The following is a 23,735-nucleotide window of genomic DNA, read 5'->3' on the forward strand; positions in this document are numbered from 1 at the left end:
TTTGTATCCATCTGCAACTGCACGCAACTTGACATCCAGAGGCCAATGTCCTTTCATTTCAGCGTACTAAGCCTGCAGACTAGGGTTTGTGGGCTTACAGATGAGTCTCTGTGTAGGTGGTTAGCAGAACGTGATCTCCGCGATGACTGGTGCGTTAAGGTTTCATTTGGCAATGCTGTCTGAAGGTGATTAAGAATTTTATTTTCGAATAGGATATAAAGCCTTGGTGAATAATGACTCCCTACCTCCAGGGGCTACCACTGAAGGTCCATTTGCCCGAGTCCAGTGCAAGGGTGGCCTGCGCCCAGCACAGCACAAAGCACGGGAAGGGTACACTCACTCTCCTCTCCAAGACTCTTCATCCAAGGGCAGGAGACTTGACACAAGCAATGTTGTGGGGCCAGCAACATTAGCAAAAGTGGACTTGAGTTCTAGCCACAGGTCCACTGTGACACAGTAAAGAACTCACCTTGGTTTTATCTGCTTTGAAATATACATCTCTTACTTCCCTGATTACGGTAGGAAATCACCATTCAAGCTTGCTTTCTCAAACATTTAGCAAATGTTCTTCCCTGCTGGCAGGATTGAGGGTGTTTTCTAACACTAGTACCCAGGGGGTCGAACTGGAGCATTATGTATCTTTGGAGTGGCCTTGAGTTAACTTCTAAAAGGCATGCTCTCCCTCTGGGCCTGATTTTCACACATACATATTATATATGATCTATATTTCACATATATATTATAAACATTCAAATCATTAACACACTGTCCTTACAAAAATATACACATAAAGAGAAATCCCCCCCTTGCCCTGCGCCTCCCTATCCTAGGCTCCTCCCCGGAGGCAGTGCTGTTAAAAGACTCGTGTGTTTCTTGATGTTTTCCTGTGTTTATCCTTGTATGTGCTCATGTGGAAATATATATTTTGCGGGGCGCCCAGCTGGCTCAGTCAGTACAGCATAGGACTCCTGATCGCAAGGTTGTGAGTTCAAGCCCCACATTGGGTATGGAGCCTTTCAAAAAATGTATCTTATTTTTATTAATATAAATAGGACCTTACTATTAACACTTTTGAAAGTTGCTTTTTATACTTAATGAAACCTTTCCAGTCAACATATTCATCTAATTTTTAACTGTTGCAGACATTCTGTAATACAGATAAGTCATAGTTTATTTTTTTCCTGTTGGACATTTGTTTCCAGTATTCTATTTAATTTTTTAAGCTAGGCTTATCGATGTATACTTTATATGCAGAAGTTACCTTTTTTTTTTTTTAAAGATTTTGTTTGAGATAGAGAGCGAGTGAGCACCAACTGGAAAGAGGGAGAAAGTCTTCAAGCAGACTCCTTGCTGAGTATGAAGCCTGACTTGGGGCTTGATCTCATGACTGCGAGATCATGACCTGAAATCAAGTCGGCTGCTTAACCATCTGAGTCACCGAGGTGCCCTGAAGTCACCTTTTTAAATGTGCAAGTTTCAAAACACACACACACACACACACACGCTCCTGTAACCACCAGGAGTCAGGACTGCCATCATCCAAAACATTGCCTTGTGTCTGTGCTCAATCCCTCCACACACCCTCAACCCCAGGCAGACACTGACCTGCGTTTTTATCCCTCTAGTTCTGCCATTTCTGTAATGTCCTGTGGATGGAAGCACACAGATGCAGCCCTAGGAGTCCGGCTTCTGTCACCTGGCACAGGGCAGAGGCGATTCATCCAAATGGCTGAGGCGGCAGGTCCTCCGTGTTCATGGCCGAGAAGCGTTCCTGTGCCGAGCTGCACCGTTTATCTGCTCACAAGCCAGTGGACATTGCAGGGTGGGGGTGGTGGTGGTGGTTTCAGTTTTAGGTTATTAGGATGAAAGCTACTATAGACATCTGTGTACAGGTTTTTGTGTGCACATAGGATTTTCATTTCTCTGGGGGGAAATGCCCACGAGTGAGATTGCTGGGTTGTACGGTGGTTAAGTTTAAGTTTACAAAAAACTGCCCAACTGGTTTTCAAGGTGCCTGTATGATTCTGCATTCCCATGGGCAATGTGAGAATGTTCTGGTGGTTGTGTGCTCATCAGCGCTCGGCGCTGTCAGGTCCCAGAAACCGTGGCCATTCTGATAGGTATACAACATCATCTTGTGGTTTTATTTGCATTTTTCTCAGCCAGTGATGTTGAGTAGCTTTTCATGTGCTTATGTGACCATGCGTATCTTCTTGATGAGGTGTACGTGTACATTTACTGCTTATTTTTTAATTGGCTTGTTGTTCTGTTACTGAATTTTGAGAGATCCTTATACCATCTAGATGCAAGACCTTAGTGTCTTATAAAATATTTTCTCTTCTGTAGGATTTTTAGAGGCTCCATTTCAACATCACTGATGAGAGATCATTATTTCTGAAGTGCTATCAGTAGTTTCATGGTGCCCTGGTATCTCTTTGGAGATTCACACTTTGATAAATAATTTTATTATTTTAACCGTAATATATTTGATATCTAACATCCTCTTAGGTATACATGTTGATTCGATGTGTTGATAAATTGTGAGATGACTGTCAATGTAGCAAGTTAGCCCCTCTCACATCACAGAATTATTTTATTTTCTGTGGAGATTTAGTTTCTTAGCAAATGTGATGACTATAATACTGTCTACATCCACTACACTACGCATTAACTCTAGGACTTACTACTACTTGCAAGTTTGTACCCTTAAACATTAATTCCACCCCACCCCAACCCAGGGACCACCATTTTACTCTCTGCTTTTATGAATTTGACTTTTTGATTCCACATAAAAGTGAATGCCATGTTTTTTTTTTTTAATATATTTTTTTAAGATTTTATTTAGTTATTTATTTCACAGACAGAGATCACAAGTAGGCAGAGAGGCAGGCAGAGAGAGAGAGAGGAGGAAGCAGGCTCCCCGCTGAGCAGAGAGCCCGATGCGGGGCTCAATCCCAGGACCCCGGGACCATGACCCGAGCGGAAGTCAGAGGCTTTAACCCACTGAGCCACCCAGGCGCCCCGAATGCCATGTTTAAGACTATTTGTCTTTGGGGCGCCTGGGTGGCTCAGTGGGTTAGAGCCCCTACCTTCGGCTCAGGTCATGGTCCCAGGGTCCTGGAATTGAGCCCCGAGTCAGGCTCTCTGCTCAGCGGGGAGCCTGCTTCCCTTCCTCTCTCTCTCTGCCTGCCTCTCTGCCTACTTGTGATCTCTGTCAAATAAATAAATAAATATTAAAAAAAAAAGAAAGAAAGACTATTCATCTTTCTCTGACTTATCTCAGCATACACCTTAAAGGTTAATATGTGGCAAGATTTTCTTTTTCATGGTCGCATAATATTCCTTAAGAGTTCTCTCTCTCTCTCTCTCTCTCTCTCTCTCACACACACACACACACACACACACACACACACACACACACCCCCTCACATCTTCTTTATCCATTTATCTGTTGATGGGTACTTGGGTCATTCCATTATCTTAGCTATTGTAAATAATACTGCAAGAAAATGGGCACACATATACCTCTTTGATATTCTGTTTTCATTTCCTTTGGGTACCCATAAGTGGAATAAGTAGTGGAATAAGTAGATCTATTTTTAACTTTTTGAGGAACCTCCATATTGTTTTCCATAGTGACTGAAACAATTATGTTCCACCAATTACATATGAAGTTTCCCTTTTCTCCACAGCCTTGTCAATGCCTGTTATCTCTTGTCTTCTTGAGTTTAGCCATTCTAACAGGTGTGAAGTGGTATCTCATTGTCGATTTGATTTGCATTTCCTTGATGATTCGTGATATTCCGTATCTTTTATGTACCTGCTGGCCATTTGGAGGTCTTCTTCCAGCTGTTTCAGATTTTTCACTTGCAAATGGTACTGCCTACCAGTGGCCAGTCAGTCATCACCAACTGAGGAGAAAGATACTGAATGCTCTCTTCAGCCTCAGCTCCTAGCTAGGTCTTCTAGTCCAGCTAGGAGTTACTGGGCCTCTATTAGTAAAGTGCATCCGACCTCATTTAGCTCCTGCTCCCTATTTATCTTTATTTGTTAGAGTCTGCACTGGTGGAAGGATAAAGGATTGGGACTTCAAACCTCTAACATGTAATTCACTAAGGTTGGTTTCCACTGTCACTTCAATTGGATTAAAGAAATGTGTTCAGGGATGAATCAAAGTGGAAAAGCACACTGCAAAGAAGGGAGCAACTAGGTTATTCACATCATTTTGAACTTTTGCATATGACTGAAGGAGGCTGGTCCTGCCTAGGTGTTCATCTGTTCCACCTGGTCCCAGGCAGCGACGACCTGCCCTCCACATTCTTCTATCAGACCAAAAGTAGATGTGACCTGTCAAACCACACTCCGATACTACACCAAGCTGTATCTGGGAGGACACTGCAGGTGTGTGTGGGATCTCACTCCAAGCACCCTGCTGAGTGATACCCATGCACTTGTTCTCCCTGTACTTCCTGCCCTCTGAGTCATGAACTCCTAGACCCCCGTTCGAAATCCACTGCAGGGGCAGCTTGAGGAATGCTTTCCTGACTCTCCGAAGATGTAGTTAATCACTTCGTTCTCTGTGCCACTTCCATATTTTACGTATTTAGTATATGATAAAGTACTTTCTACATGTCACACAGTGTTCTAAGTGCTTTACGTATATTGACTTTTTTTTTTTTTTGGAACTACTTACGTTCCCTACGCCCTGACAGCAGCAGCAGGATGACAGTCAGCTGTGCAATGAGAGGGCAGCAATTCTCCCGCACCACAGCACCACCAAGAGTCCCACCCACGGATCTAAAGACAGCGCTGATAGACGGACTCGCTCAGCTTTCACCAGTTCTGTGAGGTAGATATTTTCAATGCATCTGCTTCACAAATGAGGAAACAAAGAGGCACACAAAGCAAACAACCTGTTCTGAGTGAGCTGCTTTGAACCCAAGTAGCTCTTAAAACATTCTGCCGTGTGTTTCTATTGCTGCACTTGCTACACTATGTTGGCTGGTTGTTGGCTTCCAAGTCCTCTTCAACCCTAGGAGTTTCTGGAAGCAAGGGCCTGGTCGTACTGAGCTCTGTATTCCACGACTTAACAGTCCCAAACCGATGGGACTTCCTTTGTGCTTATGAGGCCACAGCAGAGGCCCTCAGCTGTGACCGGCCAAATGACCAACTTTCTTCATTTGCCTGGCTGGCTAGAATCTAAGTAAATCAAGTACACTGGCCATCTGCAGTCATTCCTGGGAAATATCTCCTCTGAATCTAGAGCCATGAAAAAAAAGGAACACCATTCCATAAAAAACTCCAGAATCTCAACAAAATTGGAAACTAACCTCTAAAGGCAAAAAAAAACTCAGGCAGAATCCAGAATTAATTCTTTTTGGAATCAAGAAAGACATTAGTGAGAAATCAAACACAAAAGAGTTATAGGTCAATCACACCTCAATAATATTAATAACAATAATATACAAACAACAAAAGAAAACCAAATGGAGACTCTGGGCAGGTGAATTACAGCTAAGGGCCTTCAGCAGCACTGGACCCAAAAAAATACACTTAATACACGTAACAGTAACAAGAGCCGGCACTGCCGAGTGCTTTTCTGGGATTTGAATCTGGCTCTGCCCCCGACTACCCTGGTTATGACCTTGGTTAGGTTCTTCAACCTTTTAGCACCTGATGTTCCACATCCATAAAAGGCAAAAAGAGACCCATGTTTTAGTGTTGTGAGGATTAGATGAGTAACAGGAGTCAAACACTTAGCACAGTGCCTGATATACAGCAAGGGTCCAATGAACAAAAGCTGTTTTTCTTCCTGCACATTTAGAGAACTGCTGGCATGGAAGGCACACTATTACAAATACCCATCACCCTTTGCTCCTGGTGCCTGGCACCCAGGGGCCATTTAGTGGGTTTTCACAGAATGAATGAATGAATGAATGGCCCAAGTGCTTCCCAGGCTTTTGTTCAAGAAGAGAAACTAGAATGGCAATCAGAAATAAGGCTAACACGTCACAAGGACCAGGCCAGTGAACACTTCAATTTAGCATTCTATTAACGAGATCGATGTGTTACAGACATCCACTGTATGTGTTCGTAATAATGATCCTCAGGCATTGTATAAAGCCTCTTGTGTTTTAGGAGTTTTCAGTGGTTAAATTAGATTCAAGGAAATTAAAATTAAGTATACATTACTGCATTCAAATGCTTTAAAAATTGGAAATCCACGCAAAGCATAAATGGCAACAATGAATTAACTGGTATATTCTGATTGATTGCAACACTCAGTTCACACTTCTCTACCCACACAGTGTTGTATCTGTCTACATTGTCTATTTCCCACTAGACTGTGAATGCCTCTTATGTCTAGCACTTTAGTACCCACACTGCCTGGGACAGAACTGTGGTCAATAAATACTTGACAATAACCTGCCGCTGGGCTCCATGACCACACCGCACTATGGCGTTCAGTCCAGCAACATGTTCTTTTGGTGTACTTCCATTCCCACAAAACAAAAGAAACCTCCTATCTTAAGATTTTGAAATACAAATTGCAACATATAAAAATATGGTACGCTTTAAGAAAATCATTCTTTAAAACCCTAAAATTTAAGACTAACTGATCTGACAGAGTATAGTTTAAACTGGGAGCTAAAGCATCTAAAATGTCCCTTTTTAATTCAGATGATTTCTAACAAAGTCAGATAAAAGCTGCTGATTTTCGTATAAGAAACCATTAAAGGCTTATACTGCTGTCAGATTTACATGGTACTATTGTACTATGGATGGTGGTACTTGCTCAAAGACCAAGAAGTGGGAAGAAGAAAAGACAGAAGTAGGTGAAGAAAAGGAAGATTAAGAAGCAACCTCTGACTGATCCTCCTAATAAAAATATTAGGCTCAGGAACCTACTCTGGACTCATGTCAGAAAGAAAACTGAGCTGAAAAGAAAACCAGCTTATCGCCTCCTGGACTCTGACACAAACACTAGGGAAAATGGCCAATGTATTGGGACGAAAGGTGGGTGCCCAGCCCAGCCCAGCAAGTGAAGGCCGACTATAAGGCAGTGCCCCTTCAGCCCAGTGCCCCAGCCTATCACATTCCACAGGGGTCCTTAACTCTTATGGAGGTCAAAGTAAGGCCAGTCTAAAGCTGTGCACCCTTCCTGGGTACTTGAAGAAGAGCAGGGATGAAAATTGTAGCAAGGGGATCTTGACTTTAAAGTAGGAAGTTGAGTTTTCATCTGTCAATGGGGAGGTTTGGGTGTTTGTATTAGAGATGCCAAAGGCAAACTCCCTTGCTCTCACGTCTTCCGGGATCTGCACCATTTTCCTGGAGGGAGGATTTTTCGGGAGCGGGGGTGGGGTGGGGGTGGGGGAGATGGGGTGTCAGGGGAAGGTTTCTGGAAAAGTACACTCTGGTATTCACTTGGCCCAAAGGTAGAATTTCCCCTAAAGGGGATCAGGTCTCATGACAGTGTGTTGGGCAGGAAATGGTTGTATAAAATGGTCATTATCTACCTCTCAGAGCTATTTTTGAGGATCAAATGCAATATTTTAGAGCACTTAACACACTGCCAGGCACATAAGGGCCTGATACGTGTTTACTCTTATTTCACGGGTAAGTACCAACAAGGATGAAAATAAGCTCCAAAGAAAATTTGTTCACAGACCATGAGGAATAACTCCAACTCTGCTGAACTCCTTAAGGGCTGCTTATGATACAACAGAGCAAAAACGGTTTTCTTTTTTAAGATCTACCATTTTAGAAGTTACTGTGGCAACATGTAATTTCAGATCTTTCCAATGCCCAGCAACCGTAATATATTTATTACCATTTGTTGGTTAAAACATCCCTTAAGTGAGTGTAACTAGCAGAGTTTAACTAAATCACCTATGAAACATGGCCCTCCTGTGCTCTTAGGATGTGACATCTTACTAGCTTTCCTCTCTCAATCTCACAGTGGTTATAAGGGCTGAGGACTCCTACTTCCTGATAGTTGGCTGTTGAAAGCGTGTTTATAGAGCAAGCGAGTTCTGAATAAAAGAATAAAAGAAGCCAGAGAGAGTCTCCTTCATTACCAGTAGCCATATTTTAGTATTAAATAAGAAAGCAATTTCAAAAAATCTAATCAGGAATGGTACCAGTCTACCGCCTAGATTAGCTCTGCCACTGAACAAGTAACAAGTGTTTAAATGACTCAAGCAGATACTGTCAGGTGTGATGAGGTAAAAGATACCTAAAATAAGCTGAAGAAACCAGACCTGGCAGAAATAGCAGAGCAGAGCTTCTGAGGAGACATAGCCCTGCCCGGAAGCTCTGCCAGCAGCTATACAGTTCAATCTGGCAGGCACGGTCACCATAAAAACTAAAGACAGAAGGAGAGGACACAGAGGTATGTTTCAGGGCAGGGCCAAACATCAAAAAAAGACAAGGTCTGCAGGGGGAGATATATGCTATGAACCAAGCACATGACAGGTATCCAGAATTCTCAGTTCTACACAGATCGGTCACACCATTATCCATCTGCTCCCTTACACTGAGTCTCTGTCAGAAACAAAGGTAAGGGGGATACATTTGGTTCCTGCACCAGAACAACGTAGAATAAGACCACCCTCCCTCATCAGAATTATAGTTTACAGTGGGAATGCAAAGGTAGATGTTTTCTCAAAGCAGTTGTCCTCAGCCTCTGCATGATGGTGTTCCCTGCTGAAAATCAAATAATACAGAAAAATATTTATTTCAAAGGATAGATTCCTCTTTGATTGGCTTTAGTTATGTAACAGTTTCTTAAATTTCTTGCATTCGTTCCTTCTTGGTTGGGTTGGGCACATACAGAAGCAGCTGACAAAATGAACAAATGAAAAGCAACTTTTCCTTGTGGTTATTTGTTACACTTGATCTTAGCCAAAAGGCCCAGAAGCAATTAACTTGTTAAAAGTTTCCTTTGTTTACTTGCGTGGTCTTGTTTGTGGGTACGTTTGTTTTTGTGCCTGCCTAATACATACCGGCCTCACCCCTACAACCCTCCGTTAGTTTGTCGACATCATTCGTCAGGCGACAATCAGTATCTGCCAGCTGAGTATGAAGCAAAATTATGGAACAAAATCAGTTTCTGAGAAGCTTATAATCTGGATGGGAGAGACAGATATTGAATTATTGGGAAAATATTTAATTTCTAATTCTTTTAAAAACAAAATAAAAGAGGGGCACCAGGTTGGTTTAGTTGGTAGACCACGTGACTCTTGATTGTGGGGTAATGAGTTCAAGTCCCTTGCTGGATGCAGAGATTACTTAAACAAGCCAATCTTTTAAAAAATAAATAAAAGCAAATAAAAGATATAGTCATTGGCCAAGATTTTTCCCATTTCTCATGTCACTAACAGGAGGGTTAAATATGCAAGCTAATAATGAAAACTGCTATCTTAGGTACAAACATAAATGCCCTCTTCTTTATTAATGGGTGTGAATATGAAACATGATCTCCTGTAAAAAATAAATAAATAAAGACAGCTTTGTTCTTTGACGATGTCAGAATAAGGAACTTTGGTTTTTTATTCCCTTTAAGTCTTTCTGTAGTTGACCGCTTTTTTCTGGCTTTGCCATTCACTTCCGCTTTCCATCACCTCAGATCCTCAGAGAAAACAAGGACAGAGAGTCCTCATCTAGAAAACATTTCCTAGTTTTACATTTTAAAAGTCAGTATTTAAAAAGAAAAACCTTCTTAACCTCCCCAACCCCTCACCCCCTTCTGAATAATCTAGGTTTAATACAAGCCTATAAATAAATTTTTTTCCTCAAAAAAAAAAAAAAAAAAAAAACCAAACCAAAAACAACAACACTTGAGTAACTTTACAAGAATTATTGTTTAAAAAATTTACCTAGGAAAATTAAAGTTCCAGTCATTTCACCCCTACAACAGACGGTACTCAAGTATCTGAGTTTCGGTGGTGCTTCCTCAGCGCACCGCCCTTTAGTTGTTCTGCTGGCATGCTGGCGAAGTCTTCTTAATCACTCTTTTCTTCTCCTTGATAATGTCTATACTCTGGCTTCAGCTCCCATGTGTTTTTGTGGGTCCCTTTTACATTCTGAACGCCAATTTCTTTCAAGATTTCCTTTAGGTACCCCTAAAAACAAAAACAACCCAAGATGAGACTTTGAAGGCGAAACAAAATTTAAAATAAAACCATACACCAAACCCCACTCACAAGTAATACAAATTATGATCTTGAAAGCTCAACAAGATTTCTCTATAAAGATGTTCAACAAACTGTCTCTTGGTTCTACACATGCATTACATGCTGTGTTAAAGATACATTCACTTGCATTAAAGGGATTGGAAGTGTGGAATGCCAATGACCTGAGAGCTTGAAAAAAAACCAAAAACGTTCCAATGAAAATACACTAGAAAGTTACTGGTGCTCACTGCTTACTAAGATATGGTCTATACCACGTGTAATCTTCCCTTGTGTTCAGTGGCTTCATTCAGGTCACAGTTGGACAGGGTTATTCTTGGACTGGAACCAGTCATTTCAGAAGAAGGAGCACATATACAAAAATAACAAATATTTTGGGGATAATATTCTAGAAAGCAAGCACATGACAGGCATTCAGAATTCTCAATTCTAAGGTGACTTTTCAAATTTGCTATCAGGCCACTTGTTTTCCTGTGTAATAAAGAAGATTATCCTTCATCTTTAGTATTGTTTTGATCTTAGCCAAGCTTGCCAAGACAGGGTAAGGAATAAGAAGTGATAACAAGACATGGTAAAAGCCACGGGGCCTGCGGTTTTCTCATGCTTGGCTCCTCCAGAGGAAGGAGGTGAGCTGTGACACAAGACAGAACTCTGTTTTATGTCATTTTAGGTCCTCAAAATCAATACACATTAACCAAACGATTACTATATTCAGGGAAATGATGGCCGTGATAAATATAGTAGCAAACCCTACCTTTACGTGGCAATGCCCAAGGCCAAAAAGCATTCCACTACAAATTGACCAATTAAATTATAGTACTGCTTTCTTGGCAATAGAGAGAAAAGTTAATTATTTTTAAGTGTTTTTTGGGGCTCCTGGGTGGCTCAGTCAGTTAAGTGTCTGTCTTCAGCTCAGGTCATGATCTTGGGGTCTTGGGATCAAGCCCCACATCCTCATGGTTGGGCTCCCTGCTCAGTGGGGAGTCCGGTTCTCGCTCTACCTTTGCCCTCCCCTCTGCTTGTGCTTGCTTGCACGCACGCTCTCTCTCTTTCTCTCTCTGGCACTCTTTTTCAAATGAATAAATAAAATCTTTAAAAAGTGTTTTTTCCCCGGGGGCGCCTGGGTGGCTCAGTGGGTTAAAGCCTCTGCCTTCGGCTCAGGTCATGGTCCCAGGGTCTTGGGATCGAGCCCTGCATCGGGCTCTCTGCTCGGCGGGGAGCCTGCTTCCTTCTCACTCTCTGCCTGCCTCTCTGCCTACTTGCGATCTCGGTCTGTCAAATAAATAAATAAAATCTTAAAAAAAAAAAAGTGTTTTTTCCGCATGTAGAACCAATCCAGTAATATTTTGTGTATATGCTTCACAGAACCAGTTACAGTACTAGTGACTCACCCTGATGACAGAGGATGTAATATTTTTTACTTGTTGAAATGAGGTACTGACAAGAAAAATGGCTGAGAACCTCTTACAGAGATAATGTTTAAGGCAGTGCCCTTCCTGGGGCTGACTACTTGTCCCAGAGCCTCGCGGGAGACTTGTTAAATAAACCTCTCTTCTTAGGCCTAGTGAATCAAAATCTCCGGGGCCAGACCTGGGAATCTGCATTTTCACAAGCCTCTAGGAGACTCTGATTTAAGTACACTAAAGTTCCACGGCATCTGCTTTAATGGTTCACCCAGCCCTAATACTCTAGGATCTTGAGTCCTCGAAGTTTAAGTGCTGGGGATTCTGTATTAACAAACCCAATCACATACCACCTTACATTGACTGGTATTGTAATGCTCTACTGTTTGGATCCTTTCATTTAGGGGCCGGTTGTCACCTGGAAACAAGAGCTGATTAACACTGGAACCACATGGCCCTGGACGGCTTAGTGGGAATCCAGGTGTGGCCTCCCCATTCCAGCAGCCAGGGCCCAGCAGGTGGCAGCAATGAATCAAATGAGGCCTGGGTTTCCCCAGAAAGAAGCCCGCTTGCCTCCCACACTTTCTGCAGTTGCCTTCACTAAGGGATCGGTGCCAATGAGTAAGCATAAAGGCTCGTGCCATCCAGGTGATATGCACAGCTGCTCTCCGCTACTTCAAATCACATTTTTAAAACGGGACACTGTTCATAAGCTACTTTCTCATTAAGCAGTATTCATAAAGGGAAAATGATGTGCTGGACACAAAGGATTTTCAGTTTAGATGCCAAGAATGACATCTTTGTAAAATTCCAAAGCACGATTTATTGGGAGGCAGGCTACAAACCTGGACACAAACAATCAAACAATTGGCCGCACTGCTCTTGATCAAAACTGCAAAGAGCAATCGCTGGGAGCACTGTGGCCGGGAGCCAGCAGCCCTCCGGACTGCAAGTGTACTGTGAACATTCAGAAGCCAGACACAGACGTGAAAAGGCTCAAAAGGGTTAACACAAAATAGTAAAGTCTCAAGTGTACAAATACAGTTGCTTTCATGTGTAGTCCACACTCATTTTGTTAAATTAGTATAACGTTATGGAGTATTTTGTTTTCTTAATGAAAATTCACTCCCTATTTCCTTTTCTTTTTCTTTCTTTTTTTTTTTTTTAAAGATTTTCTTTATTTATTTGACAGACAGAGATCACAAGTAGGCATAGAGGCAGGCAGACAGAGAGAGGAGGAAGCAGGCTCCCTGCTGAGCAGAGAGCCCGATGCGGGGCTCGATCCCAGAACCCCAAGATCATGACCTGAGCCGAAGGCAGAGGCTTAAACCCACTGAGCCACCCAGGCGCCCCCCCATTTCCTTTTCAACAGTAAGAACAGAATGAGATAGTCAGTCTGTCAGGTAACGAGTTGGGATTAGGGTCACAGTATCTACCCATGGTACAGAATTCTTTTTTTGGTGGAAGGTGGGGGAAAAGGACATTTCTGGAGTTTTAGAATGTTCCAAACTGCAACCTAAAGTCATTTTACTCTAACCAAATGAATCAATTTGGCACAACCCATTAGTAAAGAAAGTAATAGTAATGATAGGGAAACAGGCCACAAAAGTCCCTGAAGGAAAGACACAGGTAGGGAACAGTGAGATCATGTCATTCCACTGTTGAGAGAAAATTTTTTAGATTTAATTGATTTATTTGAGAGAGAGAGCGAGCGCACATGTACAAGTGGCAGTAAGGGCAGAGGGAGAGGGAGAAGGAGACTCCCTGCTGAGCAGGGAGCCTGACACAGGGCTCGTGGTTCCCAAGACCCTGGGATCGTGACCTGAGCCAAAGGCAGATGCTTAATTTGTTGAAAACTTTTTAATAACTTCCCCTTTGGCCTAGAGGTTAACTTCCATACTCCTTCACAGGTATCCATTCAGGCCTGCCTTTTCCCTTTGGCCTCTTCTAAGAATTCCCTGAAGACATGCTTGTCATTTCTGTGTCTACATGCTTCCTATTTTCTCCATGTGCCATTTCCTTTCCCTGTCATGCTTATCCCCTTTCGTCAGATCTGAACTCATCCTTGAAGACTGCATGAATGTCCCTCTCTCAGACCAACTTTCCCTAACAGTCACACATCTTAGATTTACATTTCACACTGGATGTTCTTCAGTGATGGCCCTCATACTACACTGTACCCCTTGACCCACTTGCCTCTCTCCCATCAAGCCATGCGCTCCTATGGCAGTGGATGCCTACACATCACAGAGTCTCAGTGCATTTACATTGAACAAACAACGTATGCTTAAGAGCAAACAAGGGAACTAAGAGGATTTAGTGGGGGAGTTGTTTGAGGTAAGATCATTTAGAAGGTCCACAGGACTAAACTATGCTAAATCTAGTTCTGCTCATTTTTAGAACTCAGGCTCTAATGAACTTATAGGGCAACGAGAAATACAAGTTGACTGATCAAATTGTATTACCTGATTCGGAATGACATTTGTGACTAAAAATCTGTATTACAGTGGTAAAATATTGCTGGGAACAAAGTCATCTGAGAGGGAAGTTTTAAAGATTCTAACAGGATTGAAGATCAATTGACAATCTAACTTTCCTTTAATAAAAATTCATACATTTACACAAATATTTATTTTAGAACCTACTATGGGCCAGATGGAGTGGTAACACAGTCAGTCTTCAACATCAAGACTTTACAGTTTAAAAGTAGGGTGCGCGAGTGGGGAGGCAAAGGCACAGGAGCAGGCAGTCACAAACTAAAGTGCAGAAATAAGGACACATATATGCAGGATATCATGGAGCACTGAGATGGGGCACTTAACCCAGCCGGAGCCATGATCTTCGGTTTTGAGGATATGTATTTGATCCTTTGAATTGAATGGCAATTCCGTGCAGAGATCAGGAGATACTAGCTCTTCTTCTCTCATACTAAACAATGATTTTCCAATTTCATCTTTTGCCTACCACCTGCATTTTAAACAAAGGATTCTAGAACTTGGTAGATCACCTTTATGTGACACAGGACCGGAGAGATTTCTCATTACTGCTCTGTGCAGTGCTGCAGAACAATATCAGAAATAATCAACTGGCTCAGGTCCAGCAACCCTTTGTCAAAGGGATGTGTGGGAGAGTATTTACAGCAAGTCTGAACTGCAGAGAAAAAAGGGATAGAACATTAAAGCTTCTTTGGAAGGAAAAGACAAATACTGGACCAAAGAGCTCAAGTGATTAGGATGTGATTTGCGTACTTGTGGGTCAAGATGACACTGTGGTGGCCCAAAAGCCAGAAACCCACAAACTCCTATTTTTCCCCCCAAATCACGACAATCCTATGTAGGGTCACAAGGGACAGTAGCCTACTATCCACAGTCTTTCTTTCTCCTCATTTCCCTCCCTCCCTCCTTCCCTCCACCCCCACCATTTCTTGTATCATCTTTTCCTCTACTGCTCTGCCAACTAATTCCCAAACCAGGAATTTCGGTTAAGTGTTACGTATATAATAACAAGCTAGCTATATCTAAATTCCTAGAAATTGGCCCAAAACATGTATCTTTAACAAAGAGCTGATCACCAACTATTAATGCTTTAAGTGAATAAATAATATGACCCAGGGCACCTGGGGGGGGTCAGTGGGTTAAGCCTCTGCCTTCGGCTCAGGTCATGATCTCGCGGTCCTGGGATCGAGCCCCGCACTGGGCTCTCTGCTCAGCGGGGAGCCTGCTGACCGCCCCCCACCCTGCCTGCCTCTCTGCCTACTTGTGTTCTCTCTCTGTCAAATAAATAAATAAACTCTTTGTAAAAAATAAATAAATATTGTTTATTTATTGTATTATTACGACCCTATTAGACGTCTAGTCACAAAATCGCATCAGAAAGGCTGGACTGAATAGACAATATGCAATTTATAACAAAGATGGCACTGGTTAATGCCCGTCACTAAAGGGAAGTCATCATATGCTTCTTATAAAGTGATCCAACAAGGCAAGAGGGGCATTATCAGTTCTGTATAATTCTAAAGTACCATTTCAAATGATTTGTGTGATTAAAACAGAGGACTTACTGATAAAGATGTTAGCGGCTCCAAGGCACAAGTCTTTCATTAAAAAAACAAACTACACATTAGGCATAAGCTGTTAACAAAAGCAACATATGTTTTCACTCCTTTAGGTAGAGTAAACTGCTAACAAAATAGGGAAGGGGACATTGGGGATTCTCTGGGACACGGGCCATGTCAGTATTTTTATCCTCTTTTCCTTCTGGTTTCACCCCCACTTTCCTACTAGACCCCACCCCCTGTCTTCCTCTCAGCTCACATAGGCTGCATTCCTCCCTCTGTAAAAGAAGCAGAGATGATGTGTAATGAAGCGGTCAAGGCACAAGCCCTATCTTACGGCTTAATCCAAATTCTGGAAAAGCAATTTATTATTGCATGAATATTTGTGTGCTGGTATATCATCTTATTAACACTTCATCTGCCTAGCACTGGCAAATGATTCATATGTTTGCATATATCAGATGAATAAAGTTTACCTCCTATGGGCCAAAACTTTTAACTATTTGCTTTCTAAACTCTTCTTTTTTAGGGCACCTGGGTGGCTCAGTTGGTTAAGCATCTGCCTTCAGCTCAGATCATGATCCCAGGACCCAGACAGAGTCCTGCATCAGGCACCTGCTCGGCAGAGAGTCTGCTTCTCCCTCTGCCTCTCCCACGCCTGCTCAGGATCTCTCTCTCATGGTCTCTCAAATAAATACATAAAATCCTTAAAAAAACACAAAACCTGTTTTGTTTATTTGTATGCTAAACATAACTTAACCTTGGAATACTGCAAGATATTCCAAGGCTTTCAACTGGGAAAAGTGTATACATATATAGACGATGTTGAAACTGTTATTAGGAAAATACAATCAGAAATATCCAAAATGTAATGAAGTAGCAAAAACTAAAACTCCTTTTGAAATTTAAATATGTGGAATTTAAGAAATAAAACAGATGTACATAGGGGAAGGGAAGGAAAAATAAAATAAGACAAAAACAGAGAGGGAGGCAAACCATAAGAGACTTTTAATTATCGGGAACAAACTGGGTTGCTGGAGGGCAGGTGGGTGGGGGGATGGGGTAACTGGGTGATGGGCATTACCCAGTCACTGGGTACCCATCACTGAAGTAATGAGCACCCAGTGTTGTATGCAACCGATGAATCACTGAACCGCTACCTCTGAAACTACTACTACAGTAAATGTTAACTAAACTGCATTTAAATAAAAAATAGAAAAAGCAAAAATAAAAATTTAAATATGAATTACTGCATTTAGAGCCATGGCAACTATCTATTAGCGCATTTGGTGTGAAGTATAGTTTCAAATGTACAAAAAATAAGAAAATCTCAATTGGCATAGTTAGTAGTCTATTTGAACACATTGCTAGAAATTAAATGGCAAGCAAAGAGACTATAGGTATATATTTTACCAACAGAGAATTTTCTGTAAATTAGCTAGCACTCCCAATACCGAAGTATTATTCATCCTTAAAATATCTGGACTAGAGAGTAAAGTTTTACCTTACGACAACAGTAGATAAAAGTTTTTGCTAAGGATTAAAAAGGACTGATGACAATCTGGCACTTAGTTCCTCAGGTTAAACAGAGTTATGAAGTGACTCAGCAAGTCCACTAGATAGGGAGGAGACCTACCTAGCTCATAACAACAAATTAAGATAACAGCATTTTAAGTTAATCAGAGAAAGACAATTATCATATGATCTCACTAAGATGTGGAATTTGAGAAACAAGGCAGAGGATCATAGGGGAAGAAAGGAAAAAATGAAACAAGACAAATCAGAGAGGGAAACCAACCATAAGAGACTCCGAATCTCAAGAAACAAACTGAGGGTTGCTGAAGTAGAAGGAGTGGGGGGATTGGTTGGCTGGGTGGTGGACACTGGGGAGAGTATGCGTTGTGGTGAGTGCTGTGTTGTGTAAGACTGGTGAACCACCTGTACCCCTGAAACAAATAATACATTGTATGTTAATAATAAAAAGAAAAGGTTTTTGGGGAACTTATTCCATAATAAATTAAATTCCATAATAAAGTCCATATAGACTACGACATTAAAAAAAAAACAAACGCCATTTTTTATTACCAAATTATGATGGTAACATTTCCAATAAACAGTGGCTAGCTCAAAAAAAACCAAAAAAACAAAACAACAAAAAACCCACAGTGGCTAGCCTTTTATCAGTCCATATGTACTGGAAAATATGATGGAATTAGAATATCCGTCTTGGGACATTCTAGAAGGAATGCCTCTGTCACGCTGCAATACAGAACCGCCACTGCAAGGTTTTCTGTCAACAGGCTTATCCTCTGGTATCTTAATTCTCCTGTGAGATAGAGAAACTGGGAAGCTGTAAACACTTTAATCCATACAGTCATGCTTTCTCTAGTGCTGAGACCAAAGCAAAGAAAATTATCTCTTTCCTGAGATAATTTCCATAAGGATGGCAAGCCTAAAAACAAGTCCTTCTAAATTGTTCAGGGACTAAAGAAAGAAATCAGAAGGCAGCTAATAAGCTCAAAACTTAATGTTAACCTTTGTCGAAATCAAATGGCGCGGGAAGGGTAGGGAAGATTTTATAACTAATGATGTTTTCCAGATTAAATATAAATTTTGTGGCTTACTGCTTAATTAAAAATTTTGGGGCTCCTGGGTGGCTCAGTCAGTTAAGTGTCTGATCACAGGGTCCTGGGATTGGCCCACTTAGGGCTCCATTCTCTGCAGGGAGTTTGTTTTTCCCTCTCTCTCTGCCCCTCCCCCTGCTCGTGTTCTCTCTTTTTCAAATAAATAAATAAAATCTTAAAAAGAGATCTTATGTAAACTTCGTAGATAAATAAATGATCAATTTTCTTTAATGGGTGCTTATGTTAAATATTCCTTATGAGAAATATCTCATAATATTTCATGTAAAATCTGGACTCCATTGGTTATATTAGTAAACTCATCTCAAATTTTACCACATTCAGAAATATGGTAAAAAAAGGGGGGAAAAAAGATAAAACATATAAGTTAAAGGAGAAAATGTTACTATCCTATAATAAACTTGGTAGTAAATCTGTAAGTATTAAAATTTCATGTGTTTAAATTTCATGCATTTATATTCAATACAATTCAAATAGTTAATTTATTTTAGTATGACATTTCATATTCTAAAGCTTAACAATAAATCAGGTTCTACGTCATTAATTAGCAAATAATTACTTTTTAAAACAGAAGTCTCACAAAAGGCTGTCAGTAATCTGTTCTATTAAGAAATTGGTGGTCTTCTTTTTTACTAGTATCATCCAAAAATAAAAACTTCCATTATAGGAAAAATGAACTAACAGGGATTATGTGAACAGAAAGGAAATTATAAAGATTTCAGAAAAAAAGAAGTAAAAAAAGGAAAGTGTATGTCAGAATAAAACATTATATTAAAAATACCACTTACTGGGGCACCTGGGTGGCTTGCTGGGTTAAAGCCTGGGGTCAAGCCCTGTATCGGGCTCCCTGCTTGGTGGGAAGCCTGCTTCCCCCTCTCTATCTGCCTGCCTCTCTGCCTACTTGTGATCTGTCTGCCAAATAAATAAATAAAATCTTTGTTTAAAAAAAAAAACATTTATTTTAAGTAGTATATTTGGGAATAAGTTTCAAACATTAAAAATACCTATTTTTATTTTGGATTAGGAACTGAATGAGCTAAGATAAAGCTTAGATACCATTCTCTATGTACCTGTCTTAGGTCGATGATCCTGATACTTTTTTTTTTTTTAAATTTAAAGATTTTACTTACTTATTTGAGAGAGAGAGCGAGCAAGTGAGCATGAGCAGGGGGAAGGGCAGGTGGGTAGGGAGAGGGAGAATCTCAAGCAGATTCTGCACTGAGCGCAGAGTCCAACTCGGGGCTCGATATCACGATCCTGAGATCGTGACCTGAGCCAAAATCAAGAATCAGATATTTAACTGGCTGAGCCACCCAGGCACCCCAGTGATGATTCTTAATGAGAAAGCCTGCTGAGAGAGATATTAGTTTTTTGTTTTATTTTCCCATTAAAAAGGGGTTCCTATTGTTAGAATAATATTTTCCTTGCTTGTCTACATAGACATGCACATGTCTGAATACAGAAGAGGCAATGTGGTAAGATATCTCCCTAGACTGAAGTCAGCACAAGTGGGGTCAAGTTACTATGCAATGCCTTTTCTGGGTTTACAAGTGAGAGAGCCTAGATAATCTCTAAGATCACTTTTGCCTTAAGATCCTGAGTCAGATATACTCACGCATACACAGAGATACATGTATATATGTATATAATTTATATGATATATATGTATATATATATCATAATTTGTAATATATATGTCATGAAGAGGAAACAGGAATACAGTTGTCTGGCTTGATCGATTTGGGGAATGGTGGTGTTACTTACTGAAATGGGGAAGTCGGGCGGAAGTCTTTGGAAGGGAAGAGAAACCAGAGTTCTGTTCTGAACATACAAGTATTTAATTAACAATGGACTGACTAGCACTGACTAGGTGCTAACTCCATACCAGGCGACACAGCACAGAGCAGGGGAAGGTACACTGGCAGAGTACCTCTAGCCCCATCCTCTTGGTTCAGGAATGGGAATACCAACCCCTTTCAGGTCAATTAAAATCTTCCCTGGGGCTTTTATTAAAATCAAGGACAAATATTCTCTTTTTGCTTAGGGGTTGCTAGCTGGGAGGTGTTCGAAGAGGTCATTTCGGCTACCACATGGCAAGATCCCGCTAAGAGTAAAGACCACATACAAGAAAGAATAGTGCGGAGAGATGTGGAAAGACAGGAAGGGACGGTTCTAACAACAATATTAGTAGCTGTGGCTAGTTATAGCTAAAGCTAGATACATTCCTGAACCCTGAACCTCCTAGCTACACGGAGCCAATAAATTCTTTTTTTTAAGAGAGAGAGACAGAGACAGAGGGGGGAGGGAGGAAGGCTGGGGGCCAGGGAGAGAGAGAGTCTCAAGTGGGCTCCATGTCCAGCACAGAGCCTGATGTGGGGCTCAATCTTACAACCCTGAGATCATGACCTGAGCAGAAATCAAGAGTCGGACACTACCCAGGCACCCCACAATAAATTTTAGTTTTGTTTAAACTAGTTTGAGTTGAATTTCCAGTCTCTGCAACTCAAAAGAGTCTCAGCCAATTCACAGATCTGTAATAACACATACTTGCGGGTCTGTGTGTTTTAAAAGTAAGCTCTACACCCAACACAGGGCTTGAATTCACGACTCCAAGATCAAGAGTCACATGCTCCACCAAATGAGCCGGCCACGCGCCCCTGTAACAGCATATACTTATAAATAAAATTGTTTCTTGACAGGAGAAATATTGAGTAGGTCAAATTGTCTAGCTAATTTATCTTTTTAAAAAGCCTATCTTCTTTCACCTTACTGAAGCCAAATTTTGCTTCAATTACTTCTATTCATGCCTTTATTTAAGTCTATCTGGAAGCAAATTCTGAGGATGAGGTTAACACTGCCTTATTGCTGCAATGGCTTTGTTTACTGAAAGCCCACTTTGAGCAAATAAAACTGCCTACTGAGCACTATTTAGTCCTGAGGAACTTGAAGTATGGGCACTAATTGCCTCAAAGTCGAAATCACCCAAATCTTTGCCTGGTTTCTCCTGTTGATTTGAACTCACTTTAATAAAAAGCACACAAATTGCTCGATTACATATTTGAATTAAGCCATGGTCTGCGGGACCACATGACTGGGGATTGTTGATTTACAAGGGATCATCAATAATTAAATATAAACTTCCCTGGATTGTGCCTGGAAGGTGGGTGGAAAGAGCACAAGGAAATTAGGGGTTCACTTATAACCAGGGCTAATTTTCAATGATACTTTTAGCAGAAAGATGTGGTTCAAAGAACTCTGGAAATGGCTGCTATGCTAGAGAACAGGGTGTCAGGGCTCAAAGCAGTCTTGGCAGTTTGGTGTTTCTAAGGGAGCAATTAGATAAAGTTTCAAATGATTTAAATTTTGAAGGAAATGCTGTGTATGCTTCTATTTTACAGATAAAATGTAAAGACTAGACATAACAAATTCAAGGTGAAAGATCAAAGACTGCAGGGAAAAAATAATAGGCTTCTTCTGGTATTTCACATTAAGGAGGGCTTAAAAGCTCAAATTTAAACCATTAAAAATGCCCCTTTAAATGGTATCATGTTTCTGACTTTCTATCAGTTATCAGAGCTTGGCCTTTTAAAATCAGCTTATTTACCCTTAATGCGTAACTAACTCCTTGATTGTTTGTACAGGTCAGATACTGACCACTGAGAGAAAAAGTCTGCCCACAAGGGCAGTTTTTCTGATCAGTAATAATTCTGCTTATAGAAATAAAGATTTTTAGGAAGAATATAGAGAAGAAAGAACTGGAAAAACAAGAATAATACCTCAGATTCACTCAGGATGTTGTCAAAAATGACATTCTAGAGGTGCTTGGGTGGCTTAGTCAGTGAAGCGTCTGCCTGTGGCTAAGGGTGCAGGGTCCTGGGACAGAGTCCCACATAGGGCTCCTTGCTCAGTGGGGAGTCTGCTTCTCCCTCCGCCCCTTCCCCTGTTCTTGCTCTCACTCTCTCTAATAAATAAAATCTTAAAAAAAAAATGACATTCTAAAGGTCAGAAAGCAGATGGTAACTTAAGAATAAAGTAGTCATGTCAATGACAAAGATGGTGTGTTAAAGGGATAGACTTCATGGTTAGAAATCCATTATCAAAGGAGGCACTGGGGACCAACAGAAAATGAGAGAAGGTCATTAAACGCATATACTAAAGAAGTGTTGAATACAAACAAGATCTCTTTGTTTTCTCTTTTACAAGGGGACTCAAAAATTTGTTTGTATTGAACATTAAATGTATTTAAATACCCCGTCCAGGACTACTTGTCTAAATGACAGAGCTGGGACATGAACCGAGATCCTATTACTCAAAACCCACCGCTCTTTCCATCATACCAAGCAGCCCCTTCCCTGGATCTTCATGCTCTCTTCTCCTTCATTCTCCTGGTGTTGCTCAAATTAAAATCAAATTAGGAAGGGTATACCGATGACCATGAGTATAGACTTATTTATGTCCTGTGAACATTTTAAAGGGGATAGTTACCTACATGGAGGAGAGCTGGCTTTGGGCCACTTTCTAGGTGAGATTTGCCAATTCAATTCAAAATCAAGAGGGAGGTGGAGAGGAGATGAAATAGGAGAGGGAGAGAATCACACATTTAGGATTGGAAGGGAGCACAATTATTCAGTCCAATTTCCTCAATTTTAGGAACAGAAGGGACTTTCTCAGATCCCAATGGGGTAGGTAAATGGCAGAACTGAATCCATGCTGACCACTTCCTGGCTGCTGCTCTGGGGAGAGATAACTGTAACCCTGTCACATTCCATACTTCCTTGAGACTGGCTCTCTGTGCCGCCTCTCCTGCCATAAATGACAGGAGGCCCACGGAATTCATCTGAATAAAACATGGTAGTCCTTGGATACTGAGGATGGGGTCACTGCCTTTTTTCCAAATCAATTCCTCTAATATTTACTGAATTTCTACTATGTTTATATTATAGAGCGTATAAAAATTTAAGGATATGACTAATATACAACCCTGTCTTCAAGAACCTTATGCTTGCTGAGGCACGTCAGTCTCTAAATAATAAGACTATTATAAAATAATTTAGTTTCTAGGTTAGTGGCTCACAAGCCCCTTGAGGTTCCCAGGCCCTCTATGAGAATCTGATATTAACCATGGATCTGCTCCCCAGAAAAACCCACCTATTTTTGCACCTATTCGGGAAGATTACTGGATCTCGTAAAACCCACCTACTGACCATGAGTTAAGAAGCTCTATTCTGAGAGCCTCACTGTGTACCTCTACACAAAAATTCTCTGAAAAACCAAAGTTGAGAGAAATACTAATTATCCATTTCCTTTGATGCAAAATGAATAAACTTTAAAAACAACACGCCAGCAGCCAAGAATACTATATCCAGCTAGGCTATCATTGAAAATAGAAGGAGAGATTAAAAGCTTCCAGGACAAACAAAAACTGAAAGAATTTGCAAATACC

At 40.9% G+C, this 23,735-nt stretch overlaps 1 protein-coding gene across 1 annotated transcript in view; it reads right to left on the minus strand.

Moving 5' to 3' along the window:
- Nucleotides 1–8,082: 8,082 nt before the first annotated feature.
- LOC111147172 (general transcription factor IIF subunit 2) overlaps nucleotides 8,083–23,735 on the minus strand; it is a 157,343-nt gene continuing 141,690 nt past the window's right edge. The window contains exons 7-8 of the mRNA XM_022503064.1: nucleotides 12,442–12,591; nucleotides 8,083–10,124 (exon numbers count right to left, since the gene is read on the minus strand). Of these exons, the coding sequence (XP_022358772.1) occupies nucleotides 10,005–10,124; nucleotides 12,442–12,591 (270 nt within the window). The 3' untranslated portion in view covers nucleotides 8,083–10,004. The remainder of the gene's footprint in view (nucleotides 10,125–12,441; nucleotides 12,592–23,735) is intronic.

Source organism: Enhydra lutris, unplaced genomic scaffold (assembly GCF_002288905.1).
Source record: "Enhydra lutris kenyoni isolate GAN:26980312 unplaced genomic scaffold, ASM228890v2 scaffoldscaffold15, whole genome shotgun sequence".
Lineage (NCBI taxonomy): Eukaryota > Metazoa > Chordata > Mammalia > Carnivora > Mustelidae > Enhydra > Enhydra lutris.